This window comes from Dromiciops gliroides, chromosome 2, assembly GCF_019393635.1.
Source record: "Dromiciops gliroides isolate mDroGli1 chromosome 2, mDroGli1.pri, whole genome shotgun sequence".
Classification (NCBI taxonomy): domain Eukaryota; kingdom Metazoa; phylum Chordata; class Mammalia; order Microbiotheria; family Microbiotheriidae; genus Dromiciops; species Dromiciops gliroides.
Window position 1 is genome coordinate 111,749,874 of NC_057862.1, and position 11,094 is coordinate 111,760,967.

The 11,094-nt window shown below is 54.6% G+C and overlaps 1 protein-coding gene across 1 annotated transcript; it reads left to right on the forward strand.

Moving 5' to 3' along the window:
- Positions 1-540: 540 nt before the first annotated feature.
- Positions 541-3,611, forward strand: LBX1 (ladybird homeobox 1). Its single transcript, XM_043986100.1, is given in 10 exon segments — positions 541-1,229; positions 1,231-1,502; positions 2,100-2,134; positions 2,137-2,177; positions 2,179-2,259; positions 2,261-2,302; positions 2,304-2,430; positions 2,433-2,518; positions 2,521-2,589; positions 2,591-3,611. Coding segments are annotated over 10 exon segments (825 nt in total). The 5' UTR covers positions 541-1,175; the 3' UTR covers positions 2,609-3,611.
- The last annotated feature ends 7,483 nt before the right edge of the window (positions 3,612-11,094 follow it).

Here is an 11,094-nt window from a genome sequence, read left to right on the forward strand (position 1 = left end):
CTTTACCTTACCTTCCCGGAGCCTGGCCCTGCGTCCCTCCCAAGCGGCGCAAACTGCTGCGGACTTAACGTACAAATAATGAGCAATATAATCACAGAAATAAGGAGAGAAAATAAAGATTCGAGGAAATCACCGTTAGCGTCGTGAAGGCGAGAGGAGGGACCGGAAAATCGGTGTTTTGGGGGCGGATGTTTTTTCATCAGACTGTATTATCCTGATGCAATAAAGCCGGGTGATAAAGTAATTTAAAAATATATATGTCCAAGCAAATCGCCGCCGCAGAAAATGACAAGCGCATTAAGCATTCTAATTCAAGCCGGCTCCACCTACCAGGCAGGCCTCCTAATTAATGAGGCCCCAACTTAGAGCCGGCTGCATTGAAGAGAGAGAGAGAGAGAGAGAGAGAGAGACGAGAGAGAGAGAGAGAGAGAGAGAGAGAGGTGGGGGGGGAGTGTAGGAGAGGGGGAGAGGGAGAAGAGGGAGAGGGAGAGAGGGGAGAGGGGAGAGAGGAAGAGAGGGAGAGAGGGAGAGAGAGAGAGAGAGGAGAGAGAGAGAGAGAGAGAGAGAGAGAGAGAGAGAGAGAAAGAGAGAGAGAGAGAAGAAAAGAGAAGAGAGAAGAGAAGAAGAGAAGTGTCATTGCGGATAATTGATTACCTCCCAATCAACGATAACTTGTTAGCAATAGTCAATTGCTCCCGTCTCTCGCCTCTTCTCGCAGTCCTGGATTTGCGCCTTCGCCTCGGCTCCTCCAACCCCTAGCCGCTAGGACCAGGGGCCAGGGGCGCGCGGAGACATCGACACCTTTAAATAGCACGGAGGAAGACGAAACTGGAGCCCGGCACGCAGTGTCCCCGCTTCGGCCCGGGACTGCGGGAAGCCCCGGCGGCGCCCCGCGCGCCCCCCTCCCTACGACCTCCTCCGGGTCTCTGGGCAGCTCTGTCGGCCCGCCGCGGTAACCTTGCGCTCAGTCCGCTCTCCCCTCCCCCCAGCGAGCCGGGCTGCCTCTTCAAGGACCCCCGGTGCCCTCCACCCCCACCCCCCACCCAGCGTCTGGAGTTGTAGCCCCGACTGGAACTTTTCCCCCGCTCGCTGTGGTTCGGGTGGCGGGCGGCGGGTTTGGCAGCGGCTCCCGCGAGCGCCCATAGCCGGAACCTGCCCCGGCCCCCGAGCCCAGCATGACTTCCAAAGAAGAAGGAAAAGCGTCGTCGGGGAGGAGGCGGCGTCGTAGCCCCCCTGGACCACCTACCACCTCCAGCCAACTCCAATAAGCCACTCACTCCTTTCAGCATCGAGGACATTCTCAACAAGCCGTCGGTGCGGAGAAGTTACTCGCTGTGCGGAGCGGCGCACCTGCTCTCCGCAGCCGACAAGCACTCCCCCGGCAGCCTGCCCCTGGCCGGCCGGGCCCTACTCTCGCAGACTTCACCTCTCTGTGCGTTGGAGGAACTAGCCAGCAAGACCTTTAAGGGCCTGGAGGTCAGCGTCCTGCAGGCAGCCGAAGGTAGGACCTGCTGCCGGTCCCCGGCTCAGCCAGCCCGTCCCTGCCCTGCCCTGCAGCTAGGCAGTGCGAATCTCTGGCTTCTGCCCCATCCCAAGCTGGTCCAGGCCCTCCCCCTACTCCTTCTCTTTCTTTCTCCCTCCTACCCGGCTCTGGCCTGCGATCTGGACCGGCTACTATTGGCCCAGGTTAAGCATAGATGGGGCTACATAGTTCACTACCTTTTTCCTCAGGGCGGGTGGTTATAAGTGGGGTAGGTTTGGGGTTGGTTGGTAGTCCTGCTGGAGTCGAAACTCCAACGCTGTCCTAACCCGGTACCGTTTGGACAGAGTGCTGCTTATTCCCAAGTGTCCCATGCTCATCAGGACGAGGGAAACCATGCAACTCATTCGGTCGATGGGACAGGGGCCCGGGAGCCGGTGCAGCAGCAGATCCTGGCCCAAGGCCTCCCTGGATCTAGTCGGGGAGGAATTAGCTGGATCCTTCTCCAGGCGGGGGGAAGGGGAAGGGACTAGGGAAACTACAGAAAGGGTGTCTTTCCCCGCATCCTACCCAGTCCTTCCATTTCCACCCCACCAACCTGCCTATGTCTCCAACAGGCCCGCGACGGGATGAATATCTTCGGGCAGCGACAGACGCGACGAAGCGGCGGAAGTCGCGCACTGCGTTCACCAACCACCCAGATCTACGAACTGGCGAAGCGCTTCCTTTACCAGAAGTATCTGTCCCCGGCCGACCGCGACCAGATCGCTCAGCAGCTGAGGCCTCACCAACGCGCAGGTCATCACCTGGTTCCAGAACCGCCCGCGCCAAGCTCAAGCGGGACCTGGAGGAGATGAAGGCCGACGTGGAGTCCGCTAAGAAACTGGGGCCCAGCTCGCAGGTGGACATCGTGGCTCTGGCGGAGCTAGAGCAGAACTCGGAGGCTGGCGGGAGGGCGGCCCAAGTCCCGGCCCCAACTCACCTGTCCTGCCGGCCGGCCCCCCTCAAGCCCCTGGGGCGGGCCACCTTCAGCTTTCCCCCCGCCTCTCCCCCTCACGGACCAGCCGGCCAGTAGCCAGGACTGCTCGGAGGACGAAGAAGACGTAGAGAGTCGACGTGGACGACTGAGTCCGGGGGGGCGGGGTGGGGAGCTGAGCGTCCCTTGTACTCTCCAAACACAAGAGACCCCCCCCACCAACTCGTATCCTTCCCCAATGACCTCGTCCTCTCTCAGCTCCCCCGGACCATGCGATAGGAGCTACGGTCCCATTCTACTCTTCCTTTCCTTCCTCCTCTCACCTGCCCTTTCCCTGCCCCCCGCTGGACTGTGTCCTCCTCACCCCCTCACCCGCCCGGACTGTAGGCCCCAGGGAGCCCGGGCTGGTCCCTACCCTCCGCAGCCTGGTCCGGCCTGGCTCCTTCCTATCTAAGCAATAAACCCGAGACAGCGGCCCGGCCTCAGTTTGTGGACCGGACCGACTGCCCGGGGCCTGGACACCAGGACCCGCGCCGGCGCTGCCGCTGTCCAGGCCCGCAGTTGTCTCTGCTCGACTCCGCAGATCCCGGGCTGCGGGTCGGAGAGTACCCCGGAAGGTGCAATTCTGTATGGCTTCTGTATAAATATTTTAAACGTATATATCGGGAGAGGAGGTTTCTCTATCCTTTATTCCCCATTTTTTTCTTGGAGGTTTCAATTTTTTAAACGTCTTCAGAAGTCCTGTGTCTGACAAACGAAAAAGCATAACGGAGAATTTAAACAGCGCGACAGAGGGAGCGGGAGTGAAGGGACCCGGGCTGCCGCCTCCCTCCCCTCCCACCCTCTTCCCGGGGTACCCGGGCCATTCCAGCCCGACTTCACTTAGGCGGAAGATCCAAATTTGCCTTTTTGATTTTTTCCTTGCATGTGGTGCCTGTGCCCGGAGCAGGGCCCTTCCCTGCGGGCGAGCGGGGTATTTCTTTCCTCCTTTAAAACGTTCCTTTTTTTTTTTTTCGCGCGGGGAAGGGGTGGGGGGAAATGGGGTCCGACTTGCAAGTTGAAAATCGATCCGTTCTTTTCCTAGCGAGTAGAGGTTTGTTTCCGATGCTAATTTCGGCCTCACGTTACCGATTAAAGCTATTTATACCATTCCGCTGTGCTCCTGCTGTACTTGAGAAGCCGCTCCGCGTTTTCTTGGGAGGGCGGCGGCGGCCCGGGGGCTGGGGAGCGGTGGAGCAACGAACACACACACACAACAAAAACCCCCAGAGCTCTGGAAGATGATTTATTTTTTAACTTTTAAAAATTGTTTTGCATGTGACAGAGACAGAGACCACCAGGTAGATCCCAACCTCTCTCCTGGGCCAATTGCGTTGTTGCACTGTTGCTATGGTCCTGCTCTTGGTCCCACTTAGACAGAAAGGGTTCGGTTTCCGGTGCGAATTTCGCTCACTGTCCAGATTCTGCCCTCGGCCTCTGCTTCCCACAAATAAAATATTTGCCCTTGACTAAACTCCACGATGATTGTGTTTAACTGAGGCACCCGACGTCGGGCGTCAGAGACTTGAGCGTCCGCAAAAGTGGTTTAACCATTCCTCTTGGCCATGCCTCACTTGCCCCGACCCCTGTTTCTTTCTGTCTATCCCTCGGGTTCTCCAATGGGACCCGCTAGTCCCCCGGTCCGACGGGACGTGTTCCCTCTGTATCCTTCCTACTCTATTCCTGCTCCCACCCACCCCAATGGAGAATTTGAGGGTGATAAAATAGGGGAAGGATGAGAGAGAAGGAAGAGAAAAAAGACTGCTTGAAAACAAAACGAAACGGTCGAAACGAGCTATGAGCAGCTGGGCTTCGCCAGTTCCGGGTAAAAATAAACGGGGCTCATGTGCTTGCACAAACAGATACAAATGTGTGTATGTTTGTGAAGGAGGTGGGGTGGGGTGAGGGATAGAAGGAGGACCTAGGTCACTGGGTATGTAAAGGAATACCAGAGTGTGGGAAAATGAATGTGATCTTCTGTGTTTTGGAGGAAAGAAACCTGCGTTTCCCGTGTGTCCGGTAAACATGCAGATCTTTCCCTCAGCCCTTTCTTTCGACTAGGCTACGGCTGGGGGTTCGGTGCTGAAAAGGCAAGAAGTGAAACCATTGTCTACTTGGATTGGCAAGGCAGAGAGGACTGGGAAGCGTTCTGCAAAATATTCCCGGCCACAATCTCCACGCATGGCTCCGGAGCTCGAGTGAAGGCGCTACCATTGTTAATTGTGCCCGCGGTGGCATTGCGTGAGGAATAGTTGGCCTAGTGCTTCCGTTTTTAGGGGCTACATTCACTTTCCTGGGAATCCCGCAGTATTATGGGATCTTATGGGGAGGCTGTGGCAACATTGGGCAGAGGAGACGGCCGAGCCGGACATTTCCCCCGTTGCTCTTCTATCTTTATTCCCTAAGATTATTTGGCTGGGGTTTTTTGCGGGGGGGGGGGTGGGGGGGGGGGGGTGTTGGTGTTGGTAGTGATGTCTTGCCCTTGCCTGAGTGCCTGACCTCTCTTTGGCCCCTATACTGTGCTCCCAGCCCAGCCTCTTTGCCGCTGCCCAAGCTCTGAACCTCCGTCGGGTGCTCCGCTTCTATCCTTAGTCCCGGCCTTGCCCGGCCCAGGGCCTCAGATTTGGACCAGCTCGGCTCCTATCTTTGAGAAAATGATGTGAGAAACGTCCATCTGGTACTAGGGGCTGGGATGGGGGCGGGCGGAGGTGGGCGCAGGGGAACTCGATCGAGGCCGGGGACAGGGACTCTTCGGGAAGAAGAGAGAAGAACAGAGGGAGAGACAGCGAGAGACAGAGAGAAACAGAGACAGAGACACAGGGTAGGGGGTGGAGTGGGGTGGGGGGAGCGCTGCCAGCCAGGCCGGCCTGAAGTTGGGGCCAGTTTCTCTGGGGCGACATAAATCGCCGCGCTCTTTCAGGATGGATGGGGCTGTAAATTTTGAGCGTAAAGCATGAAACCCGGGGACAAATGGGCCCAGGGCCGCTGCTGACAGGCGACAATAGCGCCGGCCCAGCCCCCCGCCGCTCCCCGTGCGGAGACGGCCGCGGCCTCCGCAGCCGAGAGCGCGCGAGCTCTGGCGACCATATGGTTTTTGAATTTTCTTCACAATTTCCAGACAATTTGATGGATTAGGTCCCCCCTCCCTCCCCGTGCGCGCCTCCCCTGCACAAAGGCGGCGACGGGACCGGCGGCGCCTGCCGTCACCCGGGCATCTGGGCCGCCATGTGGCCCCCCCCAGCCCCGCCCTCCGCCCCCGGCCCAGCTCCCCACTCCTGGCCGCCGGACAAGTCTATGAATCACAATGAAACGGCCCGGCCCGCTCCAGTGTCCCCGCGCGGCCCGGCCCCCGCGGCGTGGGGGAGCTGAGCTCCCCTCCCTTGGTCCGCTCGCCCACCCCCACCCCCCTCCCCGCGCCGGGGGAGGCCTCCGCGCGGAGTCCGGGCCGCCGCTCCCGCTCCGGTCCTTGAGGGCGCGGAGCTAAGCAGGCGGATCGGAGCTGAGGAGAAACGGGGCCATTTATCCGCCCGTCTAGTTAAAGCGCGTTATTTGTTTGCTTCTCCGGCCTCTCCCCTCCCTCCCCCCGCCCCTCTCTCCCCCCCTCCTCTCCCCCTCCCCCTCCCCCTTCTCCCTTTTATTCTTTTGTCTCTAAATGGATTTAATGAGCTTGAAAAACATGACAATTGAATATAACAGAGAAATAAAAAATAACAAGGGAGGGAGAAAGGGAGGAAGGGTTGAAGGAAGGAAGGATATAAGGAAGGAGGAAAGGAAGAGAAAAGAAAAGAGAGGGAGAGAGGGAGGAAAAGACAAGGAAAGACAAAACGAGGGAAAGGGGGAATGAAGGGGAAGAATACCACAGGGAGAGGGAGGGAACAGGAGGTGATGGGGAAGGGGAAGAAAGGAGTGGAGTAGTAAGAATATTCCCCAGGAAAATGAGACAGTGTCCAGTGGTGCAATAAAACTTTACTTTTGCTTCCTGTGTCTCCCCTTTCATTCTCGCGCACTCAGGTCTCTGTCTCTCTAGCCCCAGCAAGGTGGACAGGGCCAGGTGACAGGCCCCATGGTGATCATCGGAAATTATTTCCTCCCCCAGCTTTCACTCTCTATCATACCGAGGGACCTCGGGCCGGGCCCATATCCCCTGAGGCTAGGTTGCCTCTGGTATCAGCGGAGGCCTGGTTGACTGGTTGGGGAAAGTTAGTTCCTGACTAATAGTGGAAGGATACAGGGTCTCGTCGTAGACCTCATGAAATAACAAATCTTAACCTTGTAGAGCAACACAACAGAGAAGCCTGTGGTTCAAATTATCTTCTGCGCCAACTTGATGTATCTACGGGACTCCAAAGAGTTGAAGGGACGAGAAGGTCCCTTCATCATCACCCAGCCAAGGCCTAGGGCACTTCTCCCATAAACAGGATTTTCCAGTGGCACTGGGATACTTGCCTCCATCTCACTGTGTTAGAATGTGAATGGGCGGTGTGCTTTTATATTGAATGTGGGTTCGTTTCAGGAAGAAAAGCTAGGGTAGTTGGAGATAGGATTAAGAGTTGGTTACTGCTGGGTCTTTGGTGGGCACCCCCTTCTCACCCCTAGTTGCCCACCTCCCATTTCCCCACTAGCACTGCTGTCCTCTCTTCTCCTGGCCTTGGAATCCTTACTGCCTGGGGAATCGCACTCCCTTTGAACCCATTTTACAAAATAAAAAAAGGGACTGGCTCTAGGGGTGAGCGAAAAGGGAATGAATTTGCTAGGACCCGTTTACCGGCCTTTCCCTCCTCTTTCTTTCTCTCCATTCCCTCTCTTCTCCCTTCCATGGTCCCTTCCCCGTCATCCACTCGGAGGCCGGAGAGACAACGCTTCTAGGTTCAGTGATTTTCTTGCTCCCTCCCCTTATCTCTCTTTCAGTCCCCACCGAACGCCCTTTTTTAGTTTCTGCTTCCTCAATTGTCCCAGAACTCCTTCTCCTTCTTGGTCCTTTAGCCCTGTCCTGGTTTCTTTTCTATTGCGCGTCCCCCCACCCCACCCCATCCCACTCCACCCACGCACCCAGCACTTCTCCCCGCCTAGCCTTTCTGCTCCAGGCCTCTGTCCACCTTGGTTCAGTCCATTCCGCGTTCCCTGCTCCTGTCTCACCCCAGCTCCCTCCTTCTTTCCCTTCCTCAAGCCCTCCTCCCTTGGGCCCCTGTTTGGCCCGGCTGCCCCCCCCGTGCCCCCCCCCCCCAAGCCAGGACACAGAGGCAGTGCCAGGTGAGGCCAGGAGGCGCAGTTCCTTATTTTACGAGGTGTCGGGCCGTGTGACAGACGTGGCAACGATAACTAATACTCAGTCTGAGGGACCCAGAACGTGGTAATTAATCCCAAAGACTTAAGTGTATTTTAGTTCAGGAGAAAAAAAATCACTAATTCAATCGTCCGGAAAATTGAAGTTTGATGCATGAGTCCCCCCTGAAAGGAAAGGGCCCCGGCTGCCGCCTTCCTGCCCGGCGTTCCCTGTCTTCTTGTAGAATGTTTCCCCTGCTCCTTTCGCCCCTTCGAATTCTGGAATGGAGGCCGCCGCCTGAGCCGGCCCCCTTCCCCGCATGTATTGGGCTCCCTTGGCGTGTTTTCCCGAGTGGCCCCCATTTCCCACTTCCGTTCTTTCTCAGTTCCCCAACTTTTGATAGTCCCCCCCTCTCCCCATCCCATCCTGCCCCTCAAAAGCTTTTCCCCAATTTCATCCCGACCCCCAGCCTCCTTCGCCTAGTCCTTTGGTCCTCCGAACTTGCCCTTCAAGCTCCCCCAACTCATTCTTTCCCGCCTCATAAGTCCTTCTCTGCCCCGCCCCTCCCCAAGATGGGGGGCTCCTCCGGCTAATCCTTAAGGCAATGTGTTCGCTCCTCTAGGCTGAATCCTTGCCCAGAATTTCTAGTTATGTCGTTGATACCCCGGATTAAGTGTGTGTGTGTGGGGGGCTGATAGTCGGAGCAACCTATTCTTCGAACTCGATCTTCTTGGGGGGCGCGCGCGGGGTTCGGGAGGTTGGAGGATGTGCTTTGAGGGTGGTTTGATAGCCACCCCTGGGGACACAGTGCTCACAGAGCTCCCTTTCTTCCTCGGGAGATTCCAAATGACCAAAAGTCTTTCTTAAGGATGGAGTGGAGAGGGTGAAGTCAATTTGGAAAGGTGAAGGTGAGGGAGGAACTGTAAGGTGTTTAGGGAATATGAGTGACTTGGGGGGGGTATAGGTTGAAGAACAAGCCTGTAGATGGGAGTGGGAGCTAACCTCTGTGTTTTGAGGGGATCTATGTAAATTGGGTGTCAGCAGGTATAAGTGGATGGTATGTCAGCAGACAGAATGGGCTGTGGGGGGCCAATAAGCAGGAGAATGACTTTGTGTGACTGTTTCAGTGTTGTGACTTGAGTGAGTGTGTTGGGAAAGGGGACTTCCCCTCGCACTGTGGCAGCTATGGTGCTGACAGTTGAGCTGTGGATCTTGAGGCATTTGGAACCTGAGGTGTAAAAAGCAACACACAGTAGGGTTTACTCAACAGGTTTTTTAAAAACTCAATAAGCAGGGAGGGCTTGGGGGTGCTGCAGGATCATGAGCTATCTGGCAAGGAAAATATCTGGGCTTAAATTATCTGAGCCCCCAGAATATGGGTAGACAGAGGGCTGCTAGGGCAGTAGAAGGAAGGAATTATCACCTGGAATTGGAAAGTGAACGTTCTCTGTTGAGCTGTTCCCTATTCTTGCTTTCCTTCTCAACATCCTATTTCTGGGCCATCCCAGTTTGGGCACTCAGTTAATGGGGGCTGGGCTATATGGGCTCTAAACAGCCAGGGAAATAGCTCAAGGAATATATGGTGCCATTTAATTCCTATTTGAATGTTTCAGAATAGGTGTAAGCACAAGTGAGAATATGTAAGGGTGAGTGACTTGTAAGCATGTGAGTGTGTCAGTGTATGTATCAGCATGGGAGTGTGAATGAATGTGAGTCATCAGCCTGTGACTGGAAGCATGTGACTTGTGACTGTGATTGTGCCAGAATGAGTGTGAGCTCAGTAGGTGTATGAGATCTGAGTTGAGTGTGAACCTGAGTGTGACATATGGATGAGTTTTACCTAGTATGTTGGGGATGACTGCACACTGACTTGTTACTTATGAATGTGTCAATGAGTTTAGAAAGTGAGTGTGTTTAAGTACTGTTTTCAGATCAGGAACACCTGGTGCTTTCTGTGCCTGTATCTCATTCTAAGACATGGCTTTCAAATCCAAGCTTTCACTTATGACCTTCGTGACCTTAGTAAGTCATTTAACTTTTATAGGCCTCAGTTTCTCATCTGTAAAGGAGGGAATTACACGAAAAGGTCTCTAAGGTGCCTTCCAGCTCTAAATGGAATGATCCTATGATTCCTGGGCCCCTCCAAGTGCTTAGTTCTATTGTCCATAACGCTATGATCTCCCCTGGTCTCTTTCTTGTACCCATTTCAGTATTTCTTCTGTCTCTGCCTCGGTATCCATATCTAGTCACTCTCTGTTTCCATGATCTGTGTCACTCAATATCCCTATTCTTTGTCTCTCCATCTCAGTGTCACTCTCCCAGTCTCCTTCATTTTCTCAGAAAATCTTTACATCCTGCTCTGGACTGAACTCAGTATGGATCAAAGGTCAGGAAAGCATTCTTAATGGAGGCAGGGCAGGAATATCTCTTATATTGGGGCCAAACAGTGCCGACTCTTTTAAGTAGGGGAATTTTTGTAGAGCGGGCTGTTCTGTGTCTATGGATCTTTTGTAAATCTAAGGGGTGTGTGTGTGTGAATATGTGTATTTCTTTTTTATATATTTGAGTGGATTAGGGGTGTATGCATTCCTGTGTATCTTAGCTATTTTTCTGATGTGTGCGTGCATATCTAGTATATGTGTGTGTATTTCTCGGTGTATCTAAGTGTGTAAAGAGATTTATCCATGCAAGTGTAGTAAGGTGTGTATGGGTGTTAATGCACTTATGTGTATGCATTCTGCATCTTTGTAAAACTGTAAGAGTGTTTGTGATATAGTCAATAGTCCCTGAAAGTGATCACTCAGAAGTTCTTCTTCCCACCCCCAAACCCCAGGAGCAGCCTGAACAGGCATAGTGAAGGGTCCACAGTTGAGGTAAGGAGGCTGGGGTTTGGTACTAAAAGGTCTGGGACAAGATTTCCCAAGGGAAATCACTGGGGAGGACATGGGGCGGGGCAGGAAGAGGAGATGTTCTCCTCTTCTGGTCATAATCGCTGTTGCCAGGTCGGAAGAGTGAGACAGAGGAGACTAGATGCCCCCCCCCCTTTACCTACACACACACACACACACACACACACTCCAATGCTGGCTCAAGGTAAAACGTCATTTCAACATAATGAACCGTCTCCTTCTCTCCCTCCCTCCCTGTCTATCGATAACCCAGCGATCAAACCATCGATCGGGTTTGCGGACAGCTAGCCCCCTCCTCCAACACACACACACACACACCACACACACTACAGTCACACAGAGAGACGAATCTACGGACACACCTACGTACAATACAGACACAAAGGCTCAATTAAAAGCAAATCTATCCCCGCCCCCCCCCCCCAAT